This window comes from Ochlerotatus camptorhynchus, unplaced genomic scaffold (assembly GCF_037179485.1).
Source record: "Ochlerotatus camptorhynchus isolate MF236.1 unplaced genomic scaffold, CSIRO-AGI_Acam_v1.1 ptg000012l, whole genome shotgun sequence".
Lineage (NCBI taxonomy): Eukaryota > Metazoa > Arthropoda > Insecta > Diptera > Culicidae > Ochlerotatus > Ochlerotatus camptorhynchus.
The window spans coordinates 2,444,584-2,457,435 of NW_027040504.1; the positions used below are offsets into that span (position 1 = coordinate 2,444,584).

General features: G+C 37.7%; 1 protein-coding gene across 1 annotated transcript; it reads left to right on the top strand.

Annotated features, from left to right (window-relative positions):
- The first annotated feature begins 10,913 nt into the window (after nt 1-10,913).
- On the top strand, nt 10,914-11,665 carry LOC135700755 (histone H1-like). Its single transcript, XM_065221389.1, has one exon. The coding sequence runs from the start codon at nt 10,950-10,952 to the stop codon at nt 11,634-11,636; it is 687 nt and encodes a 228-aa protein (XP_065077461.1). The 5' UTR covers nt 10,914-10,949; the 3' UTR covers nt 11,637-11,665.
- The last annotated feature ends 1,187 nt before the right edge of the window (nt 11,666-12,852 follow it).

Consider the following 12,852-nt stretch of genomic DNA (forward strand, 5'->3'; position numbering starts at 1 on the left):
TATAACAAACAAATCTAAAAAAAAATCTACTTATGTTGTGGAGAATTTAATTATGAACATAAAACAGAAAACCGGAATCGATTTGAATGAAAACTCTGACCTGTACATTGCACGGCGATTTTGAAAACACTACTTTTCAGTAGAAGCATTTAAAGTTCAACTTTGACATGTTCAGCCATTTGACATGCACTCACTGAATTGCGTATAACTTTTTAAATAGGTTCCGGACGGCTTTATGCTTTTAAAGGCTCATTCCCAGATACATATAGAGTAAATTAAGCCAGCAAAAAAAAATTTTAATTGTACTTCCCCCCTTAAGAATAGAGTAACTAACCTTACACACCAAATTTAAATCGCTGAAAATCAGCGAAATTTTGCTGATTTTAGACTTGATGAAATATCAGCAAATTTTCCAGCAAAATAATGCTTCCAGCAATTTGAACTTCTGTCAAAATTACAACACTTTACTGAATCTTCAGTAACTTTGTGTTTTGTTTGCTGAAGTTGCAGCATAAGATTTGATGACAGCTTTTACAGTTAACTTTCCAGTAATTTTCAGCAAAATATTAGTGAATCAACAGCAAACTTATTTATTTTCGTTGTTACTGATTCTTCAGCAAGCTTAGGTTTTATATTGCTTTACCAGCAGGATTGTTGTTTTTCATTTTACAAATAATATTATTAAAACACGGGTCATAGTATAACAAAGCATGTATTTTATTGGTTTATTGGTTTAAAAAAGAACTGGAGCATGTTTGTTTTGTCGTCTACGTTCTGCAAACGAAACCTGCAAAACCATAAGATTTTTTTTATTATTAAAATAGCTTAACCAAATAATGCCTTGACATACCTGCTATCTGCTGTGAATTTATGGACAACAATGAACATTTCCAGTTTAATTTTTACACGTTTTTCATAACTTTATAAGTTGAAGTTTGTTGTCAGATAGCGTAGACAGGTTTTGCGTGATCTGTCATTCAAGTGCTCAGCTTACTGATCATCAGCAAATAATCTGACATTTGCCTGTTTTACTGGATTTCGGCAATGCTAAAAATACTAATACTGAATTCCAGCAAAAAAATATTTTACTGAACCCATTTTAGCAATTTTTTTTTTGCTGAAACTCAAAATCGAAATTTGGTGTGTAGATTGGTTTTCCCCCGCCTTTAGAAAATGAGCACCAATCATGTTAGGCAATCCGAAGTAACAATCACGTACCCATCATTTTTTTTGCCGAGAATCCAACAGCTGAGATTTCGTTAAAAATGTCGGTAAAATTTCAGTTTACCGAGAAATAAGCAACACATAAATTCTAACAACTGTCAAATTTTAACGATAACTTCGGTACACGATTACCGATATATCCTGAATTAACATAGCCGAATTTCGGTAAAACGCTTTCCATTTTGCAGAATTGATCCGCAAATTTTTTTAATTAAAATTCTTGGGTTTTACCGAACTTATAACTTTTTTGTATCTCTTAAATCGGCCGATTTAGAGCTATTTTCTTGAATTAAGTTAGGGTGGCTCTAAAAATAACAGTTGTTTTGCTCTAGTTTTCTTATTTCGAATTTCTCAGCAAAGGTGTCTTAAATAACTTTTAAATCTTTAGAAGGCGCAAATTTTTGCTGCACAAAGCTTGTCAATATCTGTTGTTTTCGACAAAGTTGCTTGAAATTGGCTCAGCTATAACTTTGCCGAAGAATGTACACACTTAATCTAGCTCGGTAAAATCTCCAACAGCCGATTACCTCGGCATTTACTTTTGCTGATATCTCTGCAAAATATATGTTTGTTAGCTGATATCTCAGCAAATAGGTATTTGTTAGCTGAGTCTCGGCAATTGTTTTACTGAATATCAGCAAAATAAATTGCAGAACTGCTCGGCTGTTGGAATCTCGGCGAAAAATTTTAAGTGTGTTTACCTTAATTTATTCAAATAAAAAAGTTAGATTTTTGATTTTAATGATAATAGGAACCACCCTAGAATTCATTGTCATAAAAATGAGGGCCTAACTATAAGAAACAACTTTGTAGAAGAGACTTTTAGTCTAAAGTTTCAATTTCAGGCTCAAAACATATCATTCCACCTAAATCTGAATTCAGGACCACTGTGCAATGTTACTACCCACTGAAATGTTCACGTTGTTCCAGGAAATGAGACATTATTCACCTGGTGTCATACTGACACCCCCCCCCCACCCCTCTAATGGCTGGTACAGGATTTTTTAAACTTTCCGGAAGCGGGTCGTCCAACTAGAAACATTAAGAAATAATCTGTAATTTATTTTCTTATAAATTTCCGAGGGGGGCGACTCTATCTACAATGCAGGAAATCTTTTGCTTTGCTGTTGTGAGATGCACTCGCGCTTAATAGATAGAAACACGATTGATTTAGATTTTGAAGATTTCCTGCAAAAAGGTGGAGAGCAATGCAGGTAGATGGGTTTAGATGAGATGAAAAGAGATGAGATGAAAAAAGATTGTTCGTAGATTGATTTGCTAGTGGAAGATTTTCGACCATTTAAAATCGAGATTTGGATGTGTCGCACCCCTCGTAAATTTCCATAACTAATTTACCTTAATCCATTGGAATAGTCCGGTTAGAGGGTTTTCCCTCGTTGGATCTTGGTTGCGCAAACGTTTCGATCCTCGAGTTGGATTTTTTATGCGAATAATTGCAAGCGCTCCCAAAAAATCTAAATACCAAAAATATATTATTGAATGAAAAAATACCATCAAATTTCACTTGTTTGTTTGTACACTTAACATATCAGAGTTTTCTTTGAACATGTATTTGTATGAATGAAGCACTTCAGTGAAAATGACATTTCGGCTAGTCATCCATTTGAAATCATATGCAATCTGAAATTTAAATATTTATATTATTTATATTGAGTGGTAAAAGAAGCGGGAATATAAGAAAATGTTTCAGGCACTCGCATTTTCCTTGCCCATGACGGACATCTTCGCTATAGGATAACATTTTTTCCGTTGGCTCGGGAACTGAAACTGCAATTTTCTTCAAAAATTTAGTTCTTTTGAGGAATGTTGTGACTTCTGAGAAAATACCAGAAAAATGAAACTCGTTCAAAAATTCTACCGCATTTTTTCGATAATGTCAATACCGTTATCTCGTAGGAAAGTCATAGTTAAAAAACGTAGACGTTGTGACATCACTTCAACCAGATTGTCACAAAGATCAATGATTTCTACAGATTTGGATTGTGGAAGCCCTACGTCTCCTACAAGTTGGCAAATCCCCACACCAGCGGCTTTGGTTGAGGTTTTGATTCCTGTTTCGTCTAAATGGAACGTATTTGGCAGTCGCTTCATCTGCCAAGGAACTTCGGTTCTTTTGCTCCACAAGAGAGCTTAACTTCACTTTTTTATTACCAAAACACATATTTTCTTTTATTTTAGGTCTTCACTATGAGCATGAGCATGAGCATGATTGACCGCCCACGGTTGCTACTCTGCTGTTGCCAGACCAGCTGTAATTACACAGAGAACCAATAGACGATGCTTGGGACTAGCAATCATCCTCAATGTGTAAATGTGAACACAGGTCAAGAAAGGAAGGGGCAGCATGTGTTGACGTGACACTCGCTTTGATGGAAGCCGAGAACACCTCTGCACTTCCACGAGGAATCACTGGGATGTTGGATAAGAGGGTTGGGTTTGCAGCAGGGTTCGTTTTGGTAAACGATAAGCTGAATTGATGTCCTAACGATCATATAACGCGAAGGAGCTTGGGACTAAACCCACGGTCTTCTGCTCAGTAAGCAAAAACGTTTGCCACTAGGCATACGAGCTCCTTTTTAATCATCGAGTTGTTGTTATTACCATGTAGTCATGTTAAAAAATAAAATGATTGACGAATCTTGAATGTCTATGGGCTTGAGATTAGACTCATGAAGTTCTGCTCAGTAAGCAAAAACGGTTGCTCTAAGGCCACTGAGCCCCTAATATCAAATCATACCGTTGCTCAAGTTGTTCAAACCCGGCACAGACGACAACAACTTTCCGATCTACCTCGTGAAGATCATCAAAAGCTACTTGTCGGGCAGATCATTCCAGGTCTACTCGAACAATGTCCCCTCTGATACGTTCAACGTTGATGCAGTAACCTTCTTGGGCCTAACCTATTCAACATTTTCACGTCAGACGTTCCTCCCCTGCCGGGTGGTGGTATCCTGTCTATGTCTATGTAACCTCCATTATCTATAAGAGTCGAGTGATCCGTGCTCTGGCGAGTAAACTGCAATCAGGCCTGGATGTTCTGTCCGATTATTTCAAGAGCTGGAAGATTTGTATCAATGCAGCTAAAACACAAACCATTGTGTTTCCACACTCGAATTCACCTCGGCTTGTTCCCATGTGGACAAAACATCCACCAAGTGTGACATCTTGATCAGGTCGCTCTACCCTCTGGTAAACAGGTCCACCCTGTCCCTCAAAAACAAGCTTGCTGTCCACAAGCAGATCATTCTGCCGGCTATTGAGTATGGTATGCCAATCTGGGAGAGTTGTGCTAAGTGCCACCACCTAAAGCCTCAGATGATCCAAAACAAGATCCTCAGAATAATCCTAAACCACGAACACGTAGTTCTGAGATTCACCACCTGGCCGGTCTTCAAACACTCGAGGAGCGAAAGACGTCCACGCTGGAAAGGTTCAGAGTCGTCTGTCTGCGTTCAAACCACCAGATCATTCGTGATTTGGCAACCTAGTTTAAGTAATTAGGTAGGTTCCTGTGCTCAAGTAGGTAGGTTATCAAATTTTTAAATTCATACGAAAACAATCCCATAAAAGGGTATCCTGTAAATTAACGTTAAACGCAATCATAACAGTAGAATATCCAATTAACTAGAACAAAGATGAAGAGCCAAAAGCCAATCAATTGAAACATAAAAAAACAGAAAGTAAACGTCAATTTTACTACTACTACTACTACTACATTTTCTCTACTGCGCTAAATGAAACGAGTAGAAATAAAAAGGGATGTCATTTACGCGGTCGAATAATTGAAAATTCGATGAATATTTAATCGAATACCTGGAAAAATCTTTACGATTAATCGTTAATCGATTTAAGGCATCCCTAGAATAAGTGTAATTTCATGTTTTTTTTTGTGGTCCTTCGAAAATGTCGAACAACAGAATTATTGCAACCAGCAAGTGTAACCCAAGAACCAAAAGCGGTGCGATGCTAGTTTTCATTGCTATGACGACGACTGATTTGAGGGTCTTAGAAGCAGAGAGCTGAAAGCCAATTCTCTTCCTCGATTTCCTGTTTTGATGACCATGGCTTCACTAACCTATTTCGCACTATTTCTGATATGCTCTTCTATCAATGAATGTGTTTGCCGTCGAGTTATTAACGAAACAGAAAGACGATCAAGAGAATCGATCAAAATCACTTGCACCCCTGCTTCCGAGTTTGGTTACAAGATTACAACTCTGGAGAGCATTTTGTGTGGTCGTTTGATTCTGAATATGGCGATGAATGTGCAAAATGTTACGCAATTGCATCCTCTCTATTTGCACACGCTCGAAGATCGGAGGCGAATGCCACTTCGACTTGTTTCGTCTACTGATGCTAACGACTCTCTGATGACAGTGTTGGGGAAGCAGAATATGCATGTACGTGGTGCATTGGTGGATTAGTTAGTTATTTCGACGCTTTTGGACAATGCTTGACATTTACCACTTTATCAATAGTTTCTTGTTGAAAATCAACAGCATTGTTGGCGATGCGTAAAAATATTTCTGATCGATTGGTGATAAAATTATTGAAATTGGTCCAGGGGCAGCTGAGTTCTGAACGTTCAAAATCTTTCATAATTTCGTTACATGTTCCATTTTCGGTTTTCACAAAGTGTATCCCCATACAGAAATCACAGACGTAGTTCTACGTCAAAACAGTGATGAGCACTGTGAAAAAACACTTAAACCCAGTTGGTAGAGTTTTTTGCCGTCTGGGTTAACGTTTGATTTTTTTTTACTTAAATGATCCTTATTGCTTGTATTTTTGTGGTTTACATGTATGAATTATCAAGTAACACAGATGCGTCTTTTCAACTTTAGTTCATTTGAAATTTTTAATTATTATTCAAAGTTCCTAGTCCTGTTTTAAAGAATGACCACCTTGGTAGGATTGGTTTGTTTTAAATTGGAAAAAGGAGACTACTTAAAACTACCATGCACAACCTACAACTAAACTAATCTACTATGCACACCTAACCTACTATATACAAATTGTTTATCAAAGCATGTTCAGATTGGGTACATTTTTGGATAAATTTGATTCTAATTTCGTCAATTTTGGAATCTACTCTGGGAATGTCCGCCTCTTGGTGGACGTTCGTTATTCTAGTGTCGTCCATTAATTATGTCACACTTTTAGGAGGAGGGGGTTTTTGAAACTGTGACGAGCAATACAAAAAAGTTAAGGTCCATACAAAACATGTGACAAAGGGGGGAGATAGGAGGGGTTTAAAATGGGCCAAATTTGCGTGACATAATTAGCGGACCTTCCATAAGACTCTGTTCTGAGCCACCTGTATCTATATCGCTAGCCGCCAGACAGCCTTTCGATCTATCAAAAAGCGGAACCAATTCAATATATTGCAGACCACCAATTGAAAAGGTACTATCAACTTTTATAAACAAAACGTTGATTATTCTTTCTTTGCCAATCGAACGCAAATTAACGGCATCATCGGATAGGGAAAACTTTCCTCAACCCAAAGATGGTGTTAGTTTGTGTTGGCGAGCCTTGAGTCACGAGAAAAGGGGTTCCGAAGGCAATAACTGATGTGCTCTTCTCTGTTGTTGGTCATAATTTGCTCGATTGGTTCCCGAGATTCTATCCGCCAGACTATGACTATACCTGGATCTTGTTCCTCTGAGTCTGAGCACATAATTCCCACAACGGAGCTGCGTAAATGATCGCAACTGCTATAAATGCTTTTGAAAAATAATGTACAGATCTGTTTGACAGGAGCCATATAGGATGTGGAATAAACGCATCAAAACAAACAATTGGGAGCTCTTATACAACACCTGAGTCGATCAAACGTTGAATAATAGCTTCCAGAGTTGTACAAGAATGTAGTTGTATTACCATTTGGTTAAAAGCTTCAAAAACTGCTTGGAGCACTCTTAAATGATTGTTTACGTTCGGTTAAACTGTTTGACAAGAGCTATATAGAACGTGAAATAAACGCATCAAAATAAACCATTGGGAGCTCTTATACAACACCTGAGTTGATCAAACGTTGAATAATAGCTTCCAGAGTTGTACAAGAACGTAGTTGTATTGCCATTTGGTTAAAAGCTTCAAAAACTGTTTGGAGCACTCTTAAACGATTGTTTACGTTCGGTTAAACTGTTTGACAGGAGCCATATAGGATGTGGAATAAACGCATCAAAACAAACCATTGGGAGCTCTTATACAACACCTGAGTTGATCAAACGTTGAATAATAGCTTCCAGAGTTGAACAATAATGTAGTTGTATTGCCTTTTTGGTTAGAAGCTTCAAAAGCTGCTTGGAGCACTCTTAAATGATTGTTTACGTTCGACCAACCACAATTTTGTTGCTAAAAATAGCACAAGTGATAGGCATGTTTATATAACCATAAGGCAATGATTATTCGACTGCAAGAGAAGTCACTCAAGATGAGCTTGATATACTTCTCTCATATGATCAAAATATGTATTCAAGAACAGAGCAGATGGAAACAGAAGCGGCTGGCAATCCGGGATCATGAGTTCGAATCTTGCTTCGAGAAACCCTCGGTGGAGTAGAGGTAAATTATATATAGGTGTTATTAATAAATGCAAACATTAATTTAAGACATATATCATATAATCAAGTTGATTAAATCAACGATAACATTTCTAGATAAATTCTCTCAATTAATGATTAGAGAGATTAATTGAAAGAATATCAATCAAAGATTAAACAGATGCTTGTTACTACTTCCTCCATGAACACAGAATGTGAATTATGGCATAATTACATATTTTTTCAATGTGCACAAATAAATTAAATTAATAAAAACTGTACAAGCAATTATTTTGGCGTACCACGACAATTGTTAAACTAATTTTAATCTGTGAATATTGTGAGTACTTACACAACGGTTATTAAGGAGTCATTGAAAAGTGTTATAAACGCTTTTCACCGCTTGCTGTACAATGATTATTTAGGTGTCATAAAAGAGTGCAACAAACGCCTCTCAGGTTTACTCTCTACTAAATTTCAAAGCAGCTGGCAAGAAGTGTCTACAAACGTTGTATAAGAGCTTTCACCAAAATAATAAAGCTTGAGTTTAAATATGTATCTATAAACGTTGTATAAAAGTTGCTTCTACTCCTATACCGCGTATACATATAATGCTGTAGTTGAACAGGTTCTCCAAACCAGTGTAAACAAGAGTTTTACAGAAGTTGTAATAAACAAATTGTACAGTTATTATTCAGCATGCAGTTGAATAAAATCACAATGGAAGCGTTTCTTCAACAAGAAATTGATTTTGGATAAACGTTTTACTGAGTACGTTAAACAACACCTTTGTGTTGCAGTTGTATAGGTTCTCCAAACCAGTGTAAACAAGGGTTTTATAAAAGTTGTAGTGAACACATTGTGCAATTATTATTCAACATGCAGCTGAACAAAATCAAAACGAAAGCGTTTCTTCAACTGGAAATTGTTACTTGGGAAGATTATCAATCTCTTAACCAATTAATATCAATTTAATTTGACATTTGGCTGAAAAACGATATTGCGCAAAGTTGTAGCTTAGAAAAATCAATTTGGAAAATGGGTAGAAGTCAATGAACAAAAAGTTTGGTTTTCCCATAGTAATTTCCATATAAACTTTGAATAGTTTGTGCCAAGTCAGTTTCTCACCAAATGAGTTTAAATTTTGAGAGGCTAATCAGAAACCGGATATGAAACCGTTTGAGCACTGTGGAGCAACAATTTCAAATTTTGCATCAGTCTAATAACCATGCTAACATGATTTCCATACAGCCTATCAACAGGTGTTTTCTTTGAGCACAACTCCCCAGCAGACGGTCGTTTACCACCATTTGAAAGCTCTTTTAATGTTGTTTTGTATGAGGAAAATTGAAGAAAATTTCTCAATAACTCATCGTATTCAAATGATGCTGGTTTAGTATTTTCTAGAAGGTTGTGTATTTTAGTTTGAAAAATAACTTTGTAGAACATAGTGAAGACCTAAAATAAAAGAAAATGTGTTTTGATAAAAAAGGGTTTTTGAGGATCCGTCCTCAAACAACCCTCTCTATCCCGATTGAGGTTAAATATGACTTCATTTAAGTTGTTTGTTGCAATTTTTGATACAACTTTGCTGAAGACGTAAACCCTCTATCTCGACATTTAGGCCACTGTACCGGTTTCAAAAAAATGATTATTTTTTTGTCTTTAATGGTAGTTTAGAGTCTAAAGAAGTAGTAGTAAAAATCTTCCTTATTTGTGATTTGTTACGTGGTTTACAATTGCTAATACATGGCAAAAGTTTAGCCAGAAGGGCTCTTCATCTTTGGTGAAATTTTTGATTTTGTATTTGTATATGTCGGGTTTTACTGTTGTAATGTTTTACAATTCTCTTCTTGTGAATAATGTTTTATTTAAATGTTTTAATTTGTTATTCTCCCTACTTAACCTAACTTAGCTTAACCTTACCTAACGTGCCAGATCCCTGATGATTATCTGTTGATCAGATCGCCGTAACTCCAGTGTCTGAAGACCAGCCAGGCGGTGGACCCCAGAATTTCTAGTCCGCGGTGGACTATTGAGGATCATTCTCAGGATCTTATTCTGGATCCTTTGTAATTTGAGATGGTGGCTTTTTGCGCAACTCACCCAGCTTGGCATCCCACATTCTATTACGGGAATGATGTTTTGTTTGTAGACAGCAAGCTTATTTTTCAGGGACAGGCTAGACCTCCTGTTGATGAGTGGATATAACGATCTTATCAAGATGTTGCACTTGGCTTTTTTTGTCAACGTGTTTCCTGAAAATCAGCTTGCTGTCTAGCGGCCGTCCATACCTGAAAAAATAAGTAAAATTTAATCAATTCAAATTGATTCGCACAAATTTGTTTTCAATGTAAATGAAAGACTTTACTAAGCTTAAAATTGTCTTTCTACATACACTTTCCAGTAGTTGTGTTAAAAACCACTTTCCAGTAGCAGTATTAAAATATCAATCTAAAAAAAATTGCATCGCTCGATTTGATAGAATGCACGTATATCGATATGAAATTATAATAATTAAACTTAATTTTCTGAATGACTAGTAGAAATATTTTCATGACTAACCAGATCTTCGAAAAAAATACCAAGTGTTTTAATGTAACATTATAAGTCACGGGGTATTGATGAAGTCTTGTTAATGGAAGTCAAGTTGGAAAAATGCAACCGCATTAATCAACCGGATTGAAATCGAATTAAAACGGAACAATCACCACCCAGCCGAACAAAATGGATATCAGCGGGTAAAACAAATATTGGGCCATCGTACCAAGCAACCGGCACAATAATCAAAATTGTTTCAATAGGAGATTTTGATTGTTTTTCAACAGGCAGTTGCAAGTTGATTCAAACATTGCTCAAAAGAATACGTTGTTTAGCCATTTCCTTCCAGCATAGTCCAAAAAGCAGTTGAGGTTTGGGAAACTGTACTAATCCACTCGCTCATCAAACTAATTTCATTCGAAATAATTTACCTAAATCTGGTAGAAACCGTTGATTTAAAAACGATGTCTGGTAGAAATCAAAATATCTTACATGAGCCCATGTTTTCCGTTTCCGTCTACCTCCCTAACACAGCCATCAGAAGTTAACTTCAGCCTGTTAGTCATTTTTCAATCCAACGTTCAACTCGTATCCAGTTAAACCAAGTGAATCATCATGACTGAAACTGCCACCGAAGTTGCTGCCGCGGCTCCTGCTGCTGCCTCGCCAGCCAAGACCACCAAGAAGGCCAAGGCCACCAAGGGAGACGCCAAGAAGCCGAAGAAGCCAGCCACTCACCCACCTGTGAACGAGATGGTCGTAGCTGCTATCAAGACCCTGAAGGAACGTAAAGGATCGTCCCTGCAGGCCATCAAGAAGTACATCGCTGCCAACTACAAGTGCGACGTCGCCAAGCTGTCGGCCTTCATCAGGAAGGCACTGAAGACCGGTGTCGAGAAGGGCACTCTAGTCCAGACCAAGGGAACCGGTGCCTCGGGATCGTTCAAGCTCAAAGCCGACGAAAAGAAACCCAAGAAGGCCGCCGGAGAGAAGAAGGTAAAGAAGCCTGCCGGAGAGAAGAAGAAGGTGGCCAAAAAGCCTGCCGCCAAGAAAGCCGCTGGCGAGAAGAAGGCCAAAAAGCCCGCTGCCAAGAAGCCTGCCGTTGAAAAGAAAGCCAAAGCTGCCGGTGCCAAGGTAGCCAAGAAGGCCGGCACTGTCAAGAAGGCTGCTGCTGCTGCTCCCAAGCAGAAGGCCACCAAACCCTCGTCGAAGGTTGCTGCCAAGAAGCCGAAGACGCCGAAACCGAAGAAGGCCGCCCCGGCCAAGAAAGCTGTACCGAAGAAGGCCGCCGCCAAGAAGTAAACATTTGAAGCGACGCCGCCAGGCACGAACTAACCCCTCTCAAATCAGTCCTTTTCAGGACTACCAATATTGATTTCAATCAAGAGTTGACATTTTGAATGATCTTATAATATCGAAGAACGGTCGGTTGGTGTTGAAAAGCCAATCAACGAATCAGATTATCTCAAATCGTTGTGTTTTGTGTAGCTGAAATTTAGATCGGATTTAGTAATTTAGATGGTTACAAAATGCTAAATATCGGACTGCTAAAATTTAATCCTCGTTCGTCAATCACGAATCTGACGCCATAATGAAGTGGACGCATCCACGATACCACAAAATATCACTTAGCAAAAACAGCATTATAGCCAACTATTACAAAAATATTAATCAATTGAGCAAAAGATAAACAAGAACACTTAAAACTGTAAAACTTAAAAAAAATCTAAAAATATGGAACACATTGAAAATTAATTTTGAAAATAACTGTAAAGCTACAGATCCTGCATCCAAATTCAAGTGTGTGTGACTCAATCTGCCATATTTGAAACTGCTTTTGAAAAAGGATAAACAGCTATAGAGATTGCTGACGTTTGTCGTACGTAGTGTGCGTCAAGTATACGTATACGCAAAATGTTTTCATCGGGAAAAAAAACTTCATAGCGGAAAATTTTCCCGATGAAAACAAATCACTTACACAATCATACTTTAGCAATCTCTATAGTAGAAAGAGGAGCCGTTATTCCAATTTGAATAAATCTAATTGGAATATCGGCTTCTCTTTCTATTACAACTGTGTACCCCGAGCAGGGGCAGTGTGAGTGCAGTGATTGAGGCAGAGTAGATATTCAAATGGTTGGGTTTTAGGTGGCTGTGTGCAGTGATAGGGTAGTGCATACACGCTTATTCTGGTCAACTCAAAATTGAGTCGAAGGTACTCATCTCAGCGGCAAGTATGGCTAATCAAAATTGAGTAGCCTTATGTTGACTCACTTTTGAGTAAACTACGTTCTCACGTAGACTGAGTCAAATCCACTCGCCGGTATTTTCAGTTGCGGGGAGGGTTTTTGTTTTGACTTTCATTCAAGGAAATGGAAATTGCCTGCACGCTTATTCTGGTCAACTCAAAATTGAGTCGAATGTACTCATCTCAGTGGCAAGTATGGCTACTCAAAATTGAGTAGCCTTATGTTGACTCACTTTTGAGTAAACTACGTTCTCACGTAGACTGAGTCAA